Genomic DNA, 18,832 nt, shown 5'->3' with positions numbered 1-18,832 from the left:
GAAAATAAACAATAAGCACACATACACAAAATAAGAAATGAGAGACTTCCCTGGTGACACCGTGGTTAAGAGTCCGCCTGCCAATGCAGGGGAAGCGGGTTCGATCCCTGGTCCGGGAAGATCCCACATGCCACGGGGCAACTAAGCCCGCGCGCCACAACTACTGAGCCTATGCTCTAGACCCCACGAGCCAAAACTACTGAGCCCGTGTGCCACAATTACTGAAGCCCACACGCCTAGAGCCCATGCTCCGCAACAAGAGAAGCCATTGCAATGAGAAGCCCACGCACTGCAACGAAGAGTAGCCCCTGCTCGCCACAACCAGAGAAAGCCCACGTGCAGCAACAAAGACCCAACGCAACCAAAAATACATACATACATACATACATACATAAAATGCAATTGGTTTGGTGCCGACAATGTTCCAGTTCTTTATATGGGTAGTGGTCGCACAGATATTCTTACTTTCAAAAAGTAATCTATATTCTTCAAAAAAATTAATATGAAAATATGATTAAATATTCTGATAATACTAAAGTTTTAATGCATAGAATGTGAAATTCATGAGTATTTATTATAAACACTTCAACACATAGTACTTGACACACAGAATGAAGAGGTACTCAATAAACATTGGTTGAATTAGTGAAGGTAAACTATTGGCTACCGGACTCTCACACTTTAAATGATGACATCTTACTTAAAACTGTAGTATAGAACCACACACAGGGAGGTCATTTTTAAATTTATATAAGAATAATACTCTTTATTTTCAAGGAAAAGAGAGTCATTCAGGTCCCTCACATCCAAAAGAAAAAAAGAAAAAGGAATCGGAAGGCCAGAAGGGGGAGCTCTCATGCCCCACCACTCGATGTCAACTGCATTATCAACAAGAAGAGAGGTACCTTGCATCTCCAACAGGAAGAAGGTTATTACTTTACTACCAGCAGAAGGAAGGAAGAATTTCTCCTTGCCTGGCAACAGTCCAGCCAGTGAGAAATTGCACAGCTCAGCCAATGGAAAGTCTCGATACCTCAAACTCCCAGTTTCCTCCAATGGACTTTTCGTTTATAACAGCCCATCACAACTTCCTTTTCTCCTCTATAAAAGAATGTTCCTCTCCTTTATTCTCTGGACGTGTCTGTGGTTTGACATAAATTGCATGTCCAGAATTGCAGTTCTTTGCTGTTCCCTGATAAACCCATTTTGCTGGTAAAATAACCAGCTATTTTATTGTTTTAGATCAACAAAAGTATCAATAATGGTTGAATGTACTTGCTCAAGAATGTGAACTCCCATATTAAAAATGAGCCATTGACTTAATACGTAAGGAGGAACTCTCTGCAAATGAAGGATACAAATGATGTGATAACATGGAAAAAGCTTATCATTAACGAACTTCTGAAAGAGAACACACACATGTAAACCGGAACATAAGGAAGAGATGGGGCAGGACTTATTAAAATGTTTGCAGTGACCTTGGGTCAGAGGAAGATTTGTCTTCCCTATTTTCTATGTTTGTGACATTTGTAATGAAAAATAATTCCAACATCTACAGATTTGGGCCTTCATGAAAAGGCACATCCCCTCTTTCTGACACCCTGGGCAGTCTTTTCTCAAGGACACCGGGCAGTGCCGGATGGGGCAGGAGGGGCCCGACCTCTCAGGTGATGCTCACCTGCCCTCATATTGGCCTGCAGCCTGTCTGCCTACCTGCTCGGGCCTCCCCTTCCCCTCACTGCTCTTTGGCCCCCAGAAAGCTCAGCAACAAAAGCCTAAGAGATGCACCAGGGAGGGAGGAGCTGGGAGCAGGGGAAGCTGACATCAAGTTTCTGTTTTGATCCACGTGGTAACTGTTGATTGACACAGAAAATCAAAAACTGGAAAGCACGTCAGGGGCCCCATAAAGCACACACCCACACAGGCACTGAAGAAGAAGGAAGGGTTCCGGGCCTGTTCAGACTCCCTCCTCAGTAGAGGGTGGAGTGGAAGTCAGCCTCCACACCAGGGCTCCGCTCCTTGGGCTGTGCCCAGACTCTCACACTTGAACTCTTAGGGGGCATCCCAGGTGTCACACGGCCAGGGTGCTTGTAAAGGTTTTGGTTATGCTCTGAGAAACCATTTTTCACAGTTTATCCAGGGCTGCAGAAAATTCCATGAGAACAGAAGGTCTTTGCTTCACTTGAGAACCTGAAAATCGGAACCCACAGTCGTGGCCAAGAACATCTGCATTTCTTTTTCATATTCCTGATTGTGTTTCTTAATTTCTGTATGGTTCTTATCAGATCATTTCTCCCTTATGAGTTGCCTCTGAAACCTCTCTCAAACTCCTGCTTCTCTGTTGTGTATTCGTTACGTTGTGCTTACCTATATTTCAAGCATCCCATAACCTCACTTGAAGGAAAAATGGTGAATTAAATATTAAGCAAAAGAAACGGCCCTCATGTTTGTGTGCAATGTCTATGCCTTTGTTTCAAAGGGCTTTTCTTAGGTCCTTAATCGAGACTTTCACTCACAATATGCCTATACTCTGTACACTCAAGATCTTGGGTTCAGCATTTACCTGGACCTAAAGTTCTCAGTTCGTGAGTCTGATAAGGTTACAGGCTGGCATGTTGTCAAGGTCCGATGCTAAGATAGCAGCCTGGGTGGAGAAAGGGAAAATAGGAGCTCCACATGACAGGTTTCAGAACCAGTGGCCTAACTGTCTGGGGCATTCAGCTGGGGGCCGAGGGCTCTGCAAGGTCAGGACTGCCCCTGTGGACAGGACCACATGCTGCCTTATCACACCACGTGCTGGGGCTGAACTCTGCGTGGTGACCTGAGTCCGCCCAAGAAAGGCACACTCCATCCATGAGGCTGGGGAATCAGAAGGCGTTTCACAGGACCATTTCTCTCCATCTCCTTTAAATGCTGCATAAGAGAGTGAACTCATCTGTTACGCTGGAAACTGCAGCTTCCAGGATGTACTTCTGGTACCCTTCGCTCCACTCCTCCTCCTGAGCTGCCCCAAAGTCCTGCCCGCTGGCCATTGTCCCATCCTGGTAGGAAAAGGGCAGGCCATGCTTTGTCCACTCACTGTGGCAGCTACCAGCTTGCACACCCCGTGGGCACACAGAGACACACAGAGACATGCTGCAGGCCCCTCTCCAAGTGTGTGTGTCCACCACACATGCCTGCACACACCAGTGTGCAAAAGCACACAGGACCTTGAAGACAGCAGCACAATCCAAAATAGGGAGGAATCTTTTCATCTCCCCTGCCTGGGGCCACGTGACTAGTATCATTGTGTAATTCCCTCTTGCTTTAAGAGTTCAGTAATCTAAACAGTCCAATTTCTTAAGCAAAGCTATAACACTAATGGAAAAGAATAGAAGCTGACATTTACTTGGCCAGACTAAGTGTTAGAGCTTTACAGGTATTCTCTCCTCTAATCCTTAAAGGAACCCTATACGGTTGATTACATTATTATCCTCACTTTATAGATGGGCTTGCTAAGGCGTAAAAGGCTTAAGGAGCTCACGAGTTTTAAAGAGGCTGGGCCAGGACTCGATCCCTGACAGTCTGGCCAAAACCCCACGCTGCACGTTCTCGCCTTGGCAGGACAGGTCACCTGCTGGCCTGGCCTTTCTATCCAACGTGACATGCACGTGTAGAAATTTTAAGCTCTTGTTTGATTCCTGTTTGAGAAGGAAAGAGATTCATAATATATTCTGTTTCAGAACTCTTCATATACTGGAGGACAATTTCTTAAACTCTGCTTCACTGGGAGCTGAGTAGAAGGCTGGAAGCAAGGGAATTTGAGTTCTAGGGAATTTCAGTTCACTTTCAGGTGTGCTCCCTTCTTCACATCCAGGAGCGGAAGGATGAGGAGCCTGAAGGGCAGCCCTAGGGAAGCCACCATGGAGGGGCGACAGCGGCCTGACCCTGCATCGCCATTTCCATCTGTGGCCTTCGCATATTTGTAAATGGAAAAGCGGTTGACATCTTGCATTTGTTCATTCAACAAATGTATACTTGATGCCTGGGTTGTGCTGGATCCTGAGCACACAGCAGCTAATAACAAACAGCAAGCATCACCAGCCAACCAGCACCCTAGACCATCCCATCACGGTCACAGAATCTAAACCACAGAGAGAACGCAGTGACATGTACACACGTCACCCATGAAGAGAAATATCCGGGCAGGAAAGTTGAGGGTGGTGCTGCTTTGGGGTGGTGAGGACCACGGCTTGCTGCCTGAGGGACTCCTGGAGCTGACCACTGGTGAGCAGAGCATAGCAAAGGCACCCCAGAGGTGCAGGGAACACTGAACCTATACAAAGCACTTCCTCAGACCCAAGAAAAGTTTAAAACATTGAGAAAGCTTACAAAATTGAAACCAGTGCAGAAAAAAATCAAAACCAAAGAAAGGGGAAAAAAAAAATCCAGGCATCGCTCAACACAATAGCATGTAGGAATGATGAGATGTGAGGATGCATAATAGAAGTTCTTTCCTCTGCAGGACACTTCTTCACTTCCATGCAGTGTGCCCAGATCCTGGGCTTTCTGCAGAGACTGACCTGGGAGCCTATAGAAAGAATATCCTTTCAGTCATACTATAGCCATTTACCTCCATTTCTGCATTTTTAAAAGGAGAATTGCATCCGATGTCTCTGTGCATTTTCACCGAGATTAAGTCAAATCGAGAATGAAGGAGTAAAGCCAAGGCAACTTTTTGGTTGTCGTTCTTACTAGCCACAGGCTGGGAGCCTGCAGGCCGGGCTTCTCAGGCTGCAGGCGTTCCCTCTCAACACGGACAGGAATAGGTGAATGGATGAAACCTTACACGCCAGGTGCCTACAGGATGGACCGGTGATGCCCAAACTCTAGACTTTTAAAGTCGAAACGGCCAGGCTCAACGGCACATTGTCTTAATTGAAGGGGTCCTTAGAGACATTCAGACATCAAAGAGGAGATGGCAAGCACCGGCACCCACCATCCCAGGGTGAAGACCCTCAGGCATCAGTGCAGGCCCTGACTGGGTTGGGAGTTAGTTGCCTATGGATATGAGGATGCCGGAAAACACTCCTGGCTCTGCATCTCAGATCAAGTCACAGCATTTTCCAAAAGACAAGATTTTCACAGGGATTTAGCCTGGGGACACTAGACACTCTGCTTTCTCCCACATTGAAATGGTCACGAATCTAAAAGTTCAGCAATGCACCAAGAGATGATGAATTTTGGAGGTCAAATCTGTTTGTAGGTGGTAGGGATGCTTGAGGTTTTAATTTAAAATTACTTTCCCCATATAAACAATAGTAACTCTAAAGGCGAATTTAAATGTTTCTTCCTTTGTTTTCAAACATCTGAATATTCTGGGAAAATAAAAATACAGACAGCCATATGCCCAGTGGTATTTAGGGTTTCTGGGCTCTATTTTTACACTAGGTTTTAGATAATTATGTTTTCAGACGAGTTTCATGTGGGTTGGGGGTCTCCTCAGCCACCTGGCTGGGTGTTTACGGAGACTCAGGTATCATTTCTCTGACTGAGGGTACATCTGTAAAGCAATTTCTCAACTGTGCTTCCAATCTCTCAACTATCTGTCAGAAGGGAAAATCTCTTAGTCCACAGGAATGTGAGAATCAAGCTGGCCAATCTTCTAAAATGATCCATGTTAATAGATGAGAGAGAACAAGAGTATAACATTTGAAGACTAAATTAAAAAAGAGAGAATAATCCTTTAACTGGGGAAAGCCCAAAGCTGAACCCTAGCCATGGAAGGTGGTGAGTTTAACGAGCAATGTGATGAAGCTCTATCTTTATCTTTTTACAGAAACCAGCTCTTGCCAGCTCTTTGGAGATCATTTTAAAATCTTCACATTTTGCCAAAATATCTGGACGAGGAGTATTCCGTCTAAAAGACTGTGATTATATCAAAGAATCTCTAAGTTTTCAGTAATTCTAACAACAGAATGAGTTTCAGCTGTTGACAAAATCCTTATCATTTTTTATATAAAGGAAAAGAAACCCATCATTTAAGCAAAACTACACAGAAAACTGGAAAATATTCCATAAACGAAGCATGTGTTTTCGCGAGAAGCATGCATCCTCTCTGTGGTAAGCGCTAGATATAGTACAGACATGAATGCCTGCACATTGAAGGACCTTGACAGCGGAAGAAGGAAGATAATTCCAGGAAAGCAGAGTGGGTGAACTCCTGGGAGCTGCTGCTAGAGTCTAAATGATGCCCAGGTGTGCTTAAGTGACAGCCTTCCTGGCCTGATGGTACCCTAACGGGCACCAGAGCTTGGAGGGTGGTGATGATGGCCATTTATGGATGGCCCGTGACATCCTTGTGTCTGTTCTGCTTAACAAGAAACTGGTCCGATATCTGATTTAACTGACCACACTGACCTGTCTGAAATGACAGCAGGACATGCCCTTCATTTTGCTGTAGGCAGGTGTTATCCGTCTTTAAGGTTCCAAGTTTGGTTAATGAGAAGGAGGCAGCAGGACTTGAAACCCACATGTGCACCTCCCTCCCCCCACAGGAGGATGGCGGAGGGAGAGCCATCCGTGACCACGTGACCACCACAGGAGCCTGAGAGGGGCTGGGCCTAAGATGGGTCCCAATACCCCCAGTGAGGGGGGCTGTCCAGGACTGCGGGGCTCTGGGAACAGGGAAGGGTTCCTGCTCCCCAGGAAGAGTGGACAAGATGGACTTCTTCATCTTACCCTGAACCTTTGGGGGCTCTTGAAGAAATGGATGGGGTGGACATTGCACAGGCCCCCTGAGGAAGTTGGTCCCTCTCCAGGGGATGAACTTGTTTTCCTCTCCTCTGCTTTTCTGGGGGGCAAGAGGGCTAAATTGGGGATGTGTTTTGTAATTTATCTGGGTCTTGGATAAAGACAGAGAATTGGTTTCATGAACTTGGCTCAAAGGTGACCCAAGGCAGGGAGGAAAAAGCCAGAATCATTTCAGTTGATCTCTGAGACCTAGAAGGACAAGCCCAAGCCTTTAGGTAAAGTTTAAAAAAGTAAAATGCACATTTACTCTAAGATTCAAAATAGGTAAGGATGTTTTGAATGTAAGGATGGGGGACGTCTAATTTGAAGTAGTTCCTGTGAAAAAGATGTGATTTTTAGCCAGTGAGGTGAGTAATATGAATGGCTGATGTTCAAAAGCTGTCTCAGCTCTCCACCTCTGACTACGACAGATACTCAAAATGCAGCTAACCCAGCACTCTCTGTGCCACATTTCTGGGGTCCTCTCTGAGTTCTCATGAATGCCTGCATACGACAGTTTATAATCTCGCATGTTATGCATGGGTGTGCGGTAATTCCTCCCTCCAGATTGCATGTTTTGAAGGACAGGGCCGGTCTGTATGATTCCTCATTATAGGCTCAGAACTCAGCGTGGTGCCTTGCACATTTAAGGAAGAATGTAAGTACTCAACGCCTTGGTTGAGCTGTACAGAGGTACCAAGTTTCCATTAGCCATAATGCTAATAAGTCACTAAATACTTTTCATATAAAGTAACAATTACATTGGTGTTTTCATCATCCACTTCAGAAACAGAGAGAAATAGCAAAGGTCTCTACATTTTCCCCATGTGGCTTAAAGAAGTTTGAGGTTCAGATTGACACCCACAAATGTTTGCTGACTGAACAGTGAATGAATGATTGAATGGTTTCATATCAACAAAACAAGGGCAAGGTTGCTAATACATAATTTTATTCCATTTTCTTTTTATTTTTTATTCCATTTTCTAAACCTAACCACTAAGCTAATTAAAGTTTAAGCCCTAGAAATATCTGTAGATGGTGAAGAGAACATTACTGGGAAAGTATGAAAGAGCCTGATTCACAAGCCAGTTTTAAGATTTGTCTGAGGAACTCTAATTGTGAACCAGATGAATATTTCCATTTGAAAGATGATAATCCTCAGACATTGCATGATGCATAGCAGATAAATTAAACGTAACTATAAGCCACATCTGAATAAGCCTTTTCCTGAGGAAGTAAATCAGAGGTTTGAAATTCATTACTATTTGAAATGCACTGAACCGACTGAATCACAGAAGTAGATTTTTAAAAATTGCAGCATATGTAATTTTGAGAAATTGCTGATGCCTTTACACTGTCAACAAGAGTCTGGTGAAGTCATCACCATGTCTAAAAGTCCTTATCTTAGAGTAGGACATAATTGGCTAAGCTGGTTCCTATCCCCCCAAATACTCTTGGTTTAGCATCTCATTGTATGAGTCCTTGCGCATCACCAATGCCCCAGTGAGGGTCCGGTCGAGGCACAACTAAGCAGGATAACTGAAATAAAACCCCATGGTTATGTCATAAATGTGAGTGGAAAGGGAAAAAAAAGAGCAGAGGAAGCTGTCAGAAAAGAAGATGAGAGGTACTGTCAGGAAATCTTATTTTCTATAGAGAGACAGGCCCATTAGAACAGATAAGGAAATGGGATTATCCTTCCTTTACTGATGCCAGGTAATGTTTCTGGAATGAAACAAGAGGTGGGGGATTTCCCAGGTATCTTCTCCCAGTTCATTAATTCCCTAACTGGTTCCTTTAAAGACCCCCTTGTAGACATTAAAGTCACAAGAAGATAGCTAAGTAAAAGATGCTTCAAAGGTTCCAAATCCAGGTTATTGGGAGGTCTATGCAAGTGGAAATTTTCAAAATATAAAACATGCAGATAAAATGAAGCCAAGACCTGAACCCGATCTGGCTGCCTCTAGCCTCCGTGGACTCTCTCGACTTTTAAGCCCTGTTGAGGGTTTCCACAAAGCCATGTAAGTGACAAGACATAGCAGGTGCTCAGTTAACTACAGTGATGTGTTTCTAATTTTCCTCCTGTTTGTACAGAAAATAAGATAATCCCCGGGGACACAAGAGAGGAAAGAGAGAGAGAAGGGAGGGTGAGGTTGTGCTTTTGTCCTTTTAGGAAAATATGGGAGGGTCCACTTCAATTCAAGCCCATGGGATTTCACAAGTGCTCACATGTGGCCTGGGAGGGGATGCTTTGATTAGGTGCTGAGTCCTGGGAGCGGTATGGCATGGGCATTACCGCCGGATGACTGAATGGAAGAGCCGCAGCCTACACAAGGTGATAAAGGACGGGCATCCCACAGTCCTTCTTGCTGTTGAATTGAGAAACCTTGATTTTCCATGAATTTTCCATCGAAATTAAAAACAAACATCCATTTGCTGACTCTATAACACACTTTAGGCAGATGATTAGGGAATGGGTTTTGGGTTGATTTCCTCTAGAAACCTCAATGTAAAAGTTAGTCCTTAGGTGAAATTAGGAGATTTGCTAGTACGTTGATCATCCACTCGGTGTTTTTCAGGCTATTGATATGGGTAATTTGGTCGGTGCTGAGGAAACCGAGTGTCCCTCTGCATGCCTGACTCTCAAAGGGAAGATGTGAGGGAAACTGTCCTAATGAAATACCCTCATGGACCAGACATCTTTACAGACGCTGCCACGTGATTCATTACACTCCTTTCACCACATGAAAATTGTAATGTCCTTACACAAATAGAAGGCTTTCTGATTTAATTATTATTTTAAGCAAACACTGTTAGATAATCCTAAATAGGGACAGATAAAATCAAGCATACCCAATATGGGCAAGAGAGTCGTAGGGGATGGTTATAAGAAAGAGGGAAGGGGCTTCCCTGGTGGCGCAGTGGTTGAGAATCTGCCTGCTAATGCAGGGGACACGGGTTCGAGCCCTGGTCTGGGAAGATCCCACATGCCACGGAGCAGCTCGGCCCGTGAGCCACAATTGCTGAGCCTGCGCGTCTGGAGCCTGTGCCCCGCGACGGGAGGGGCCGCGATAGAGAAAGGCCCGCGCACCGCGATGAAGAGCGGTCCCCGCACCGCGATGAAGAGTGGCCCCCGCTTGCCGCAGCTGGAGAAAGCCCTCGCACGAACCGAAGACCCAACACAGCCAAAAATAAATAAATAAATAAATAAATAAATAAGAAAAATCCTTAAAAAAAAAAAAAGAAAGAGGGAAGGGAAATAAGTAGGATTAGAGGTTAACTTTCCTAGGTCACACACAGAGATGCCCACGAGTATGGTTCTGTTCTACTTTTTTTCTGAATGGAGTAAAACAGCAGCTCCTGTGGGTTCATCACCAGTGTAGGACATCCCATTTTTCTCTATTTGCCTTTAGAGCCATTTGCTGCTAGCCTGAGGTACAGAAGGGGATTCTATTTCACCTTAGAAAGCTCTTAATGTCAGAATTTAAATATGACTTAAATATTTTATTCTTAGTTTATAATGAGAAGAATTAATATATATTAAGTATCTAGCGTTAACTTTTCAGACTTATTTTTCGGTTAATCATTCAGTTTTCCTTTATTTTCTTCATCTCATTTATTTAGAGCAACTATCAAGAAGGTATGAGTTTACTTTTATTTTTTCCTTATTTATTCATTATATTCTAAATTTGTACTATTCTCATTTGTGTACCATTATACTTAAATATATTGTACTGTCTGGATTAATTTCTTAATTATTAAAACCTGGAATGCACAAAGCTGAAATCCATTTGTCCGAATGGAAACTTGTCTGTTTTTTAAATATCAGATAGAACTTAATATTTTGTTTCTAAATTTGCACGTATTTATTCTCCACCCTTTACCAGAGAGTGCCTACTGGCTCTAAGCTAAAAATGTCCCTCTAGTGAACTAGCTTTATCAATTAATCATGGGCTTAAAATTCTTATGGTATTAAGATGATAAACCCATCTATCATGTGAAATTCTTTCGACATGTTGTTTCTTGTCATTTTCATTGCAACTTTCATAAAATTCTTATACTTTCTGAGTGAATTTAAGTATATGACTTTACAGCAAAATTTTTTCCAGTAAATCTTTTGAACAAGACCATTTGATAAAAACTTCACTCAGTAACACTATAGTTTCCATGCAAGTTTCTATTTCTCATCATCAACATGAAATGTATAATAATTTGAGTGAATTTCATTTTAATAATCTCAAAAAAATTACCCTTTCAAAAATCTTAAACTAGATGAAAAGCAGAAACCAATTCACTAAACCTTAAGGGCACACGCTGACATAGATGAATTAGAGAAAACAGCTCAAGTTGTCAAGTAACAATCAGCAGCACTGCTCTCTACTCTGCCTCTAGAAAGGTTAGTACCTCCCTCAGGCAGAAGCCTGGACTCCTCCTCAGGACGTGATGAGGACCAGGGCAGTGTGATGAGGACCAGGGCAGTGTGATGAGGACCAGGGCAGAGTGATGAGGACCAGGGCAGTGTGATGAGGACCAGGGCAGAGTGATGAGGACCAGGGCAGTGTGATGAGGACCAGGGCAGTGTGATGAGGACCAGGGCAGAGTGATGAGGACCAGGGCAGAGTGATGAGGACCAGGGCAGTGTGATGAGGACCAGGGCAGTGTGATGAGGACCAGGGCAGTGTGATGAGGACCAGGGTAGTGTGATGAGGACCAGGGCAGAGTGATGAGGACCAGGGAAGTGTGATGGGGACCAGGGTAGTGTGATGGGGACCAGGGTAGAGTGATGAGGACCAGGGCAGTGTGATGAGGACCAGGGTAGAGTGATGAGGACCAGGGCAGAGTGATGAGGACCAGGGCAGTGTGATGAGGACCAGGGCAGAGTGATGAGGACCAGGGCAGTGTGATGAGGACCAGGGCAGTGTGATGAGGACCAGGGCAGAGTGATGAGGACCAGGGCAGTGTGATGAGGACCAGGGCAGCGTGATGAGGACCAGGGCAGTGTGATGAGGACCAGGGCAGAGTGATGAGGACCAGGGCAGTGTGATGAGGACCAGGGCAGAGTGATGAGGACCAGGGCAGAGTGATGAGGACCAGGGCAGTGTGATGAGGACCAGGGCAGAGTGATGAGGACCAGGGCAGTGTGATGAGGACCAGGGCAGAGTGATGAGGACCAGGGCAGTGTGATGAGGACCAGGGCAGAGTGATGAGGACCAGGGCAGCGTGATGAGGACCAGGGCAGCGTGATGAGGACCAGGGCAGCGTGATGAGGACCAGGGCAGTGTGATGAAGACGACGGCAGTGTGCCCCATGGCCCTAAGGCACCCGGCACCTCTGTGCCTATCCCCAGGACGGCCGTGGGAAGTGACCTACCCCCTCCACATGAGACGGAGCACTCGGAGCGGATGGTGGCCCACGTGTAGCTGGGCTGCGTGCTGAGCTTCTTCTCGCCCCCCAACCGTGGCACAGAGTATTCCCAGGCAACGCCCGGGTTCCTTCCCTGAAACAGAAGCTATAAAAAGAGAAAGGGAAAAAGAAAATGAGTTAAATTAGAACCAATAAATAGAAGCTAATTTATTTTAAACTACTTGAAACACCAGACTTATCCAGCAGAAGATGATTACAGTAATAAACACTGTCCACCCTCCAAAATTAACTTTCTAAACAGGAATTAAACTAGACACAAGCACATCTATAAAATATATAGACACTTGACTCTTTTGCCTTACATTTAGTGTTTCTTCCACAGCCTTTACTACCTAACAAGAGCATTTGGTTATTTCCCTCCGTGTTACCTTGGGAGCCCCACCAATGCTCTCCATCTGAGCAAATCAGAAAATGATACCTAAAAAGCACCATCACAATTCCTAGTGAGTTCCAAACCACCAAGAACGGGTGAATGGATCGCATCCATGCAGGATGAAGGCTAACTGAGTACTTCCTCCTGTGACGGGATGCGGAGGACTTTCGCCTACTGGCATGTACTGTATGCCTCCAGGAGAAAAGCATCTTACTAGTAAAGATCTCTCAGCTTGGGCACACCTGTGAGCAATGCTCAGCACACGGAATTGCATTTGGACTCTTCATCTCCTAGCTGGAAACTCGATCACATGGACCAATTACTTTTTCCTTCATAAAGGTATCGATCCCTTGATCTGGGTGAGAGGCTTTTCTGGAAACCCCACCATTAGCCTGTTAATAGAAATCCCATCTCTGAGTTTTGGAGTCTCACTGGTCCCTGATGGGAGGTTCCAGTGGATGAAGTCACTGGAGCGTCCCTAAACTCCCTGGCACCACAGTTCCCTCCCTGACAACACAGCTCGAGTCTAGCTGGAGGAGATGCTGCAGGACAGGTATGAGCCCTGGACAGGTGGCCTCACTGTACGACCACTGAGCCGTTCTGCCGCCTGACATCCTGAGCCTCTTGCATAGGAAACAGGTTCCCAGTAAGCCTCGATTACCTTCAACCCTGACCGATCTCTCTTTCTTCATGGGTATTAAAGCTAAAAGCCTGAGATGGGGGGAGAGAAATAACCAAGGCAGAAATTCACAGTGAACATGTTTATAAAGGGGCGGAGGAAGCAGCTCCGGGTCAGGAGGGGCGATGGCAGTGGGACGTGTGGAGATGGGGTGTCTCCCAGGAAGATGCAAGGACACCGGGATGGGGCTGCCAGGCCCGGAGAGCAGGTGGAGGGCCTGTGGGTGGTTCACACCTGCACACATAGGTGTGGGCTGAGGAGGCAACTTTTGAACCAGTCTTTTCTTTAAATGTGCACAGAAATACAAAAAGTAGGGAATTAGCATGTCCACTGCCTGTTGCCACCAGCTGCCCAGTCCCATGAGGACAAATTACATTGTTAGAAGATGCTCGTTTGTACGTCGTGAGCCTCTGCCATCTGGGGTAGAGCACAGAGGGGCTTGCGTAGGGGGTGAGTGTGCAGTCCCCTGCCAGGCACTGGGCCCAGGTGGTGGGTTCTCACTTCACTCCCATTTCCACAAAACTCGGCGGAATGCTGGTCCCACCCAAACAGGCACACACAGAGTCACCCACAGTGGCTGCTTCTCAGAGCCACAGAGCTTACAGGAGAGAAGCAGACTTTTGTCAAAATCGACTGATCAAGATGTAAAAATGGGAACCGCATGATGTGCATAATTACAAATCTCATCACACACCCAGAAATAAAAGGCGATCAAAACAAGTCCACTGGCCCATTTAGTCTATGTATTGATTAGTTTTGTTTCTGAGACACTATCTAACTGCAAACAATTTTGTGTGGATGTAATATTTTGCCAGTAGCCTTGAACCTGCAAAAACACCCTAAGACCCCACATCCAAGCCCTGAGACCAAGAGGCTGGAATCTACCTCCACGATCAATGTTTCGTTGGTTGGCCCAGGGGAGGTTAAGCTCTCGGGCTCCCTGTAGGACCGTCTGTAGTCGAAGGCAGTTCCTGAAAACTTGTACCGGCCGGGCCAGTCCACTGTCCAGTGTCCATTCAGGTAGTATTTCTTGAGTGCATTTCGCACAGAAATGTAGGAGGTAGATACATTCATTTCATAGATGCGAATACTCCGGGCTCCAGAAGGAATGATGACCATCTGGTAATACTCTAGAGCAAAGGAGACAGGAAGGGGGGTGGTATGTGATGCTTCACTCAGTGATGCCAAGGCAAATCCCTAAGCACCTGCTGTTCTCCATAACCAAACCTTGAGAATCAGAATTTGGAAACTGGAGATCTGTTTTGGCAATCCAGTTGCATGAGTCCTATAAATGAGGTTTTGTTGTTTTTTTTTTAATTGGAGCAGAGCTATTGTAATATTCACTGTTTCTACAAACCACTTGAATTCAAATACCTTAGCAACCACTTCCAATCAAAACAGAAGGTTTGAGAAGCAAAGCAGGCAAGGAGTCTGTGTAGGGCTCTCAGGACTCTGTCTGCTGTTTGCACTACACCTCCCATCCTTCCCACCAGGTGGTTCCTTTCGCTCTTTGCTCAGCCAGGCAGGCAGCTCCGGTGGGTGCACTCACGGTTGGCACGGTGCTGCTTGGCATAGAGGCCCTTGTGCGTTGTGCAGCTGGAGTTACTTCCCCGGCACACGCCGCAGGAGTCTTCCACAGCATCGGATCCCAGCACATTGTCACATCCCACTCTCTGTGGGACCCACGAGGTCACGTGTCATTCATGAAAGACAAGACAACAGGGGCGAAGTCACAAACCTTTTCCCGTTGAGTTGAAAGTTTCACCAACACGGGAGAGTTAACAAATATTTATTGGATACCCAGTATGTGCACTGCGAGACTTGTCAACTACGCTTCCATCCAAAGGAGGAGACCTTCGCGTGGCAAACGTACCCCGTCCTCTTTGGCATTGCTACACGACTGTCCTACGCTGAGCCCAGAATTAAACCTAGCGGGTTGTCATGTTGGAGACGTGGGGAAATTTCAGACTGATATAAAGCACTTAGCACAAATGACAAGCAATATGGCCTCACGAGGTTCCACTGGAATTCGCCTTGTGCTTTTTTGAATCGCCTTGTGCAGAGGCAAAGAAGGAACACAGGCCACAGGGCGATTATTCCCAGCAGTAAATTATGTAAAAGGCACATTTGGCTACTGTCTAGAATTTTAGCAGCTGTTTATATATTCTGTGATGCTTGCCAATTTTACATTTCCTAGCAAAGAATATAGGCTAGCTATGTAAAAAATCCATTCAGAAATGATGGATGAACTATAGTCCACAGTCCCTTGTTTGAAATCCTAGGGCCAGATGCATTTCAGAACTCAAGAGTTTTTTGGATTGTGGGAAGGTAATTAACATACGCATATGATGTGAGAGTCCCTGCAGGGCTCCGGACAGCAACAATGTTTCTAAAATGCGCACATCTCTACAGTGAGCGGGATAAACATAACTGAAGATAGTCGCATCAACTCAAGGCAGTTTTGCCACCAAATAAGCTCAGGTCAGCTTATATTTTACAGTCAAATAAACTTTCCATTTCACACATCTTTGGATTTCAGAATTACAAATAAAGGATTGTGGTACTGTATCATTAAGAATACATAAAAACAATGACATATTTAACAAATCAACTGATAATTAGACACAATGGGTGGACAGTTGAGCATCTTAAGGCTGAAAGAGATCCGAACAGAATCATTTAGTCTAATCTTCATGCATTCAAACGATTACACTGAGGGTCTGAGTGGATGATTCAACTTTACTGCGGTCATGGTCTATACCTTAGAGAAAATCAGACCTGGGACCAAGGTCTTTGGACTCCACTGAATATGAATATCGAGTAACTTCTTCACTGAAAAGCCCATTATTTATATGCAATGTATCTGACCATTGCATGTAACACCCTCCCATTGTTTATAATAAAATTCTTCCCACATCTCACTTCTGTGCCTGGTAACAAGCTCAGAACTTTGCGTTCACTTAGCCGCCTATCTTTCCCAGCCTGTGCCCTGAGTCCCTCTCCAACAGAAGTGAGGCTGCCGATTTCCCGAGACCCCCCTCGACAGCTGTGAAGCGGCCCCTGTCTCTGTGCTGTCCCTGCTTTCATTTACTCTGGCGCCACTGCCCGGCTACTGCCGTCTGATTGGGCGACTCTACGCGTCCCCAGTCCCAGTGCCTTCCACAGGGACATGTGGATAAAAACCCCAAGTCCTCGTCCCCGCAGCAAATGGCCCTTTGCGAGCTTCTCCCCTTCACTCACCTCCTCCGCATCCCCCAGCTCCTGCCTGCCTCTGGGTACTCTGACCCCTGAACTGGTTCCTACCGTCCCATGATTTCCTGTACCTTTGTGTTCCCCTCCCTGCTTCCCCAACACCCCTCTTCCCTTTCCCTTCCCTGAGGAACCCTACAAATCTCTTAGGTCCACATCTAAGAGAGAATCAGCTCCACCCTTCCCCCCGCCGTGCTCTCTGCACACGCCTCCATTGCCACAAGCCACTGCCTATCTCCACAGATGTTCATCTGGCTTTCTCTCCCTCTGGGCTGTGACTTGGAGGGAAAGGGTGTGTTTTAAATGTCTGGTCTCTCTAGCCCCTTACAGGATGCCTGGCATAAAGCAGACTGTTGGGAGATGTTTGTTGAATGAATGAATGATCATTATTACCTCACATATCCCATCTATACAAACATTACGGCTATCCTCCGAGCATGGAGTCCCATCTTTGACTTTATTTGACAAAGAAAAGAAGAAATCAAATCCTTCTGCGATACAGTAGAGTTTGCATAAGTCCTGATCTTAAAAAGAAATACACACACAAACACAAATAAGAAAGATACTTAAGCTCTGATCATTTTTTTGCTCTAAATTTTAGATAGACTTTTTTTTTTCTTTTTTGCCCATAAAATAACTCCCACACAATAATACATTGCAAAGACATTTTTATAAATTGCCTCTTTAGGCTTGGTTTTTCCCCTTGAATTTTTTAAAATATTTTTTAAAGCTTCACTATTAATTGTTTTTCGACTGTGTCCTTTATTGGTCCTTGCTCCATACACAGTGGTTGGCACATAGTAGGCATTCAATAAACATTTGTTGACTTGAACTACATTACTGTTCACCTATTTTACTAGTATAATTAATTACCCTTTCTAGAAATGCAAAAAGTTACTACCATTTTGAAGCAACACACAAAGTTCTTACAAATAAAGTGTAATAAAATACTTAAAATAATCACAAAATTTCTTAATAGCTAACGCATTTACTAAAATACATAGTATTTTTAAACTGATAAAGAGAATAACATTTGGATGAAATCTCCAGAGAACATTGTTTTTTAAATAAATATAATGGATTGTCAAAAAACACTGATACATGGAGAATACAGGTCTCATTATATACTTCAGATTGGCAGATCAAGTTCACATACTCTCTCGGTAATCCATTTCAAGGATTTATGATTTATATGGCTAACATGAACTTTTGTAGAAACCTTTTTTTTCCCCCTTTGTTCTCTTCTTGGTAAAGAAGAGAACAGTTGATAATAAAAATTTATCTGCCTTAGGAGTTTTCACAGGCCCGAGACTCATGTACAAATATTTTCTTTATAGTGCAGGATAAGAGACCCAACTGAATAATTCTAAGAATCAAATTTAATATGTGCTTCCATGATTAATGAATTTATTTACTGCAGACTAGCAAAGACAGGAATAGCACACAGATTTTTTGACCCCAATTTCGAAGTTCTTTCTACTATTTTCTCCGGTGTCTTTGTTTCTCACTGGCTTAATTTTTCTTAATTTTTACTTAATTTTAGGAGTAAAAACCCAACAAAAAAAGCTTTGTTTGAAACTGCTTAAATTTTCCTTCCAGAATTTGCTGATTTCGTAAAACTCTCACCATGATAACATTACATATATTGGGATGGTAAAAGTAAGTGCCAGATGAGATGGCTCAACTTATGTATTTCTCAAGTGTTTCTTGGACAATACAGTACTCTCATTTTCAAAGAATGAGATGATTAGGTGTTCTTTGAATTTATCTTCAAGTTATGCTACTGGAGCTACTGAGTTCAAGTTACTATGATCATAAGGACAATACATATTTCTCTCCAACTGGAGAGTAAGATCTTATATATGATACAAATAACCTTCCTGGTTTATAAGTTGTAGATCAAGACTTTCCAGATATGTAGTATATTATTTGATTTTCCAAAAGACATGAATTTGCTTTCATTCTCTGGCAATAATGAGTGTTTAATGGGTGACATACTCATTACCATATACCATCAACTACCATGATTTGTATTAAAAAAGAATTGATTCATTACCAATAAATCTTCTACTTTGAGTGCTTTATCACTTCTTTAAAGATTTCATGGTATTTTGCATATGCTCTCTATCTTGTTTGCTTTTATTCTGAGCCCACAGCTGGTCAAGTTTAGATAAGATGGCAGTGGCCTTGGGGCAGGCAGAATCAAGCAAGCAACAGGAAAAGAACCTGTGACATTGCCCTAGCAGCAATATTCGGTCGGTCTATCTGGATGCACACTATTGATCACATAGTTCTTTAAAGAGTAAAGAAGTCCGAGGCTGCCACCAGAAAGCGGG

The 18,832-nt window shown here is 44.3% G+C and overlaps 1 protein-coding gene across 3 annotated transcripts in view; it reads right to left on the bottom strand.

Annotated features, from left to right (window-relative positions):
• The window catches only part of ADAMTS16 (ADAM metallopeptidase with thrombospondin type 1 motif 16), a 157,481-nt gene that overhangs the window by 57,539 nt on the left and 81,110 nt on the right, over positions 1-18,832 (bottom strand). For all 3 annotated transcript variants that reach the window (XM_057540804.1, XM_057540803.1, XM_057540806.1), the window contains 4 exons: positions 16,890-17,020; positions 14,797-14,920; positions 14,133-14,377; positions 12,142-12,280 (listed from right to left, as the gene is read on the bottom strand). In XM_057540804.1, the coding sequence (XP_057396787.1) occupies positions 12,142-12,280; positions 14,133-14,377; positions 14,797-14,920; positions 16,890-17,020 (639 nt within the window). The remainder of the gene's footprint in view (positions 1-12,141; positions 12,281-14,132; positions 14,378-14,796; positions 14,921-16,889; positions 17,021-18,832) is intronic.

Source organism: Balaenoptera acutorostrata, chromosome 2 (genome assembly GCF_949987535.1).
Source record: "Balaenoptera acutorostrata chromosome 2, mBalAcu1.1, whole genome shotgun sequence".
In the NCBI taxonomy this organism is placed as follows: domain Eukaryota; kingdom Metazoa; phylum Chordata; class Mammalia; order Artiodactyla; family Balaenopteridae; genus Balaenoptera; species Balaenoptera acutorostrata.
This window is presented reverse-complemented; position numbering and strand designations above follow the sequence as displayed.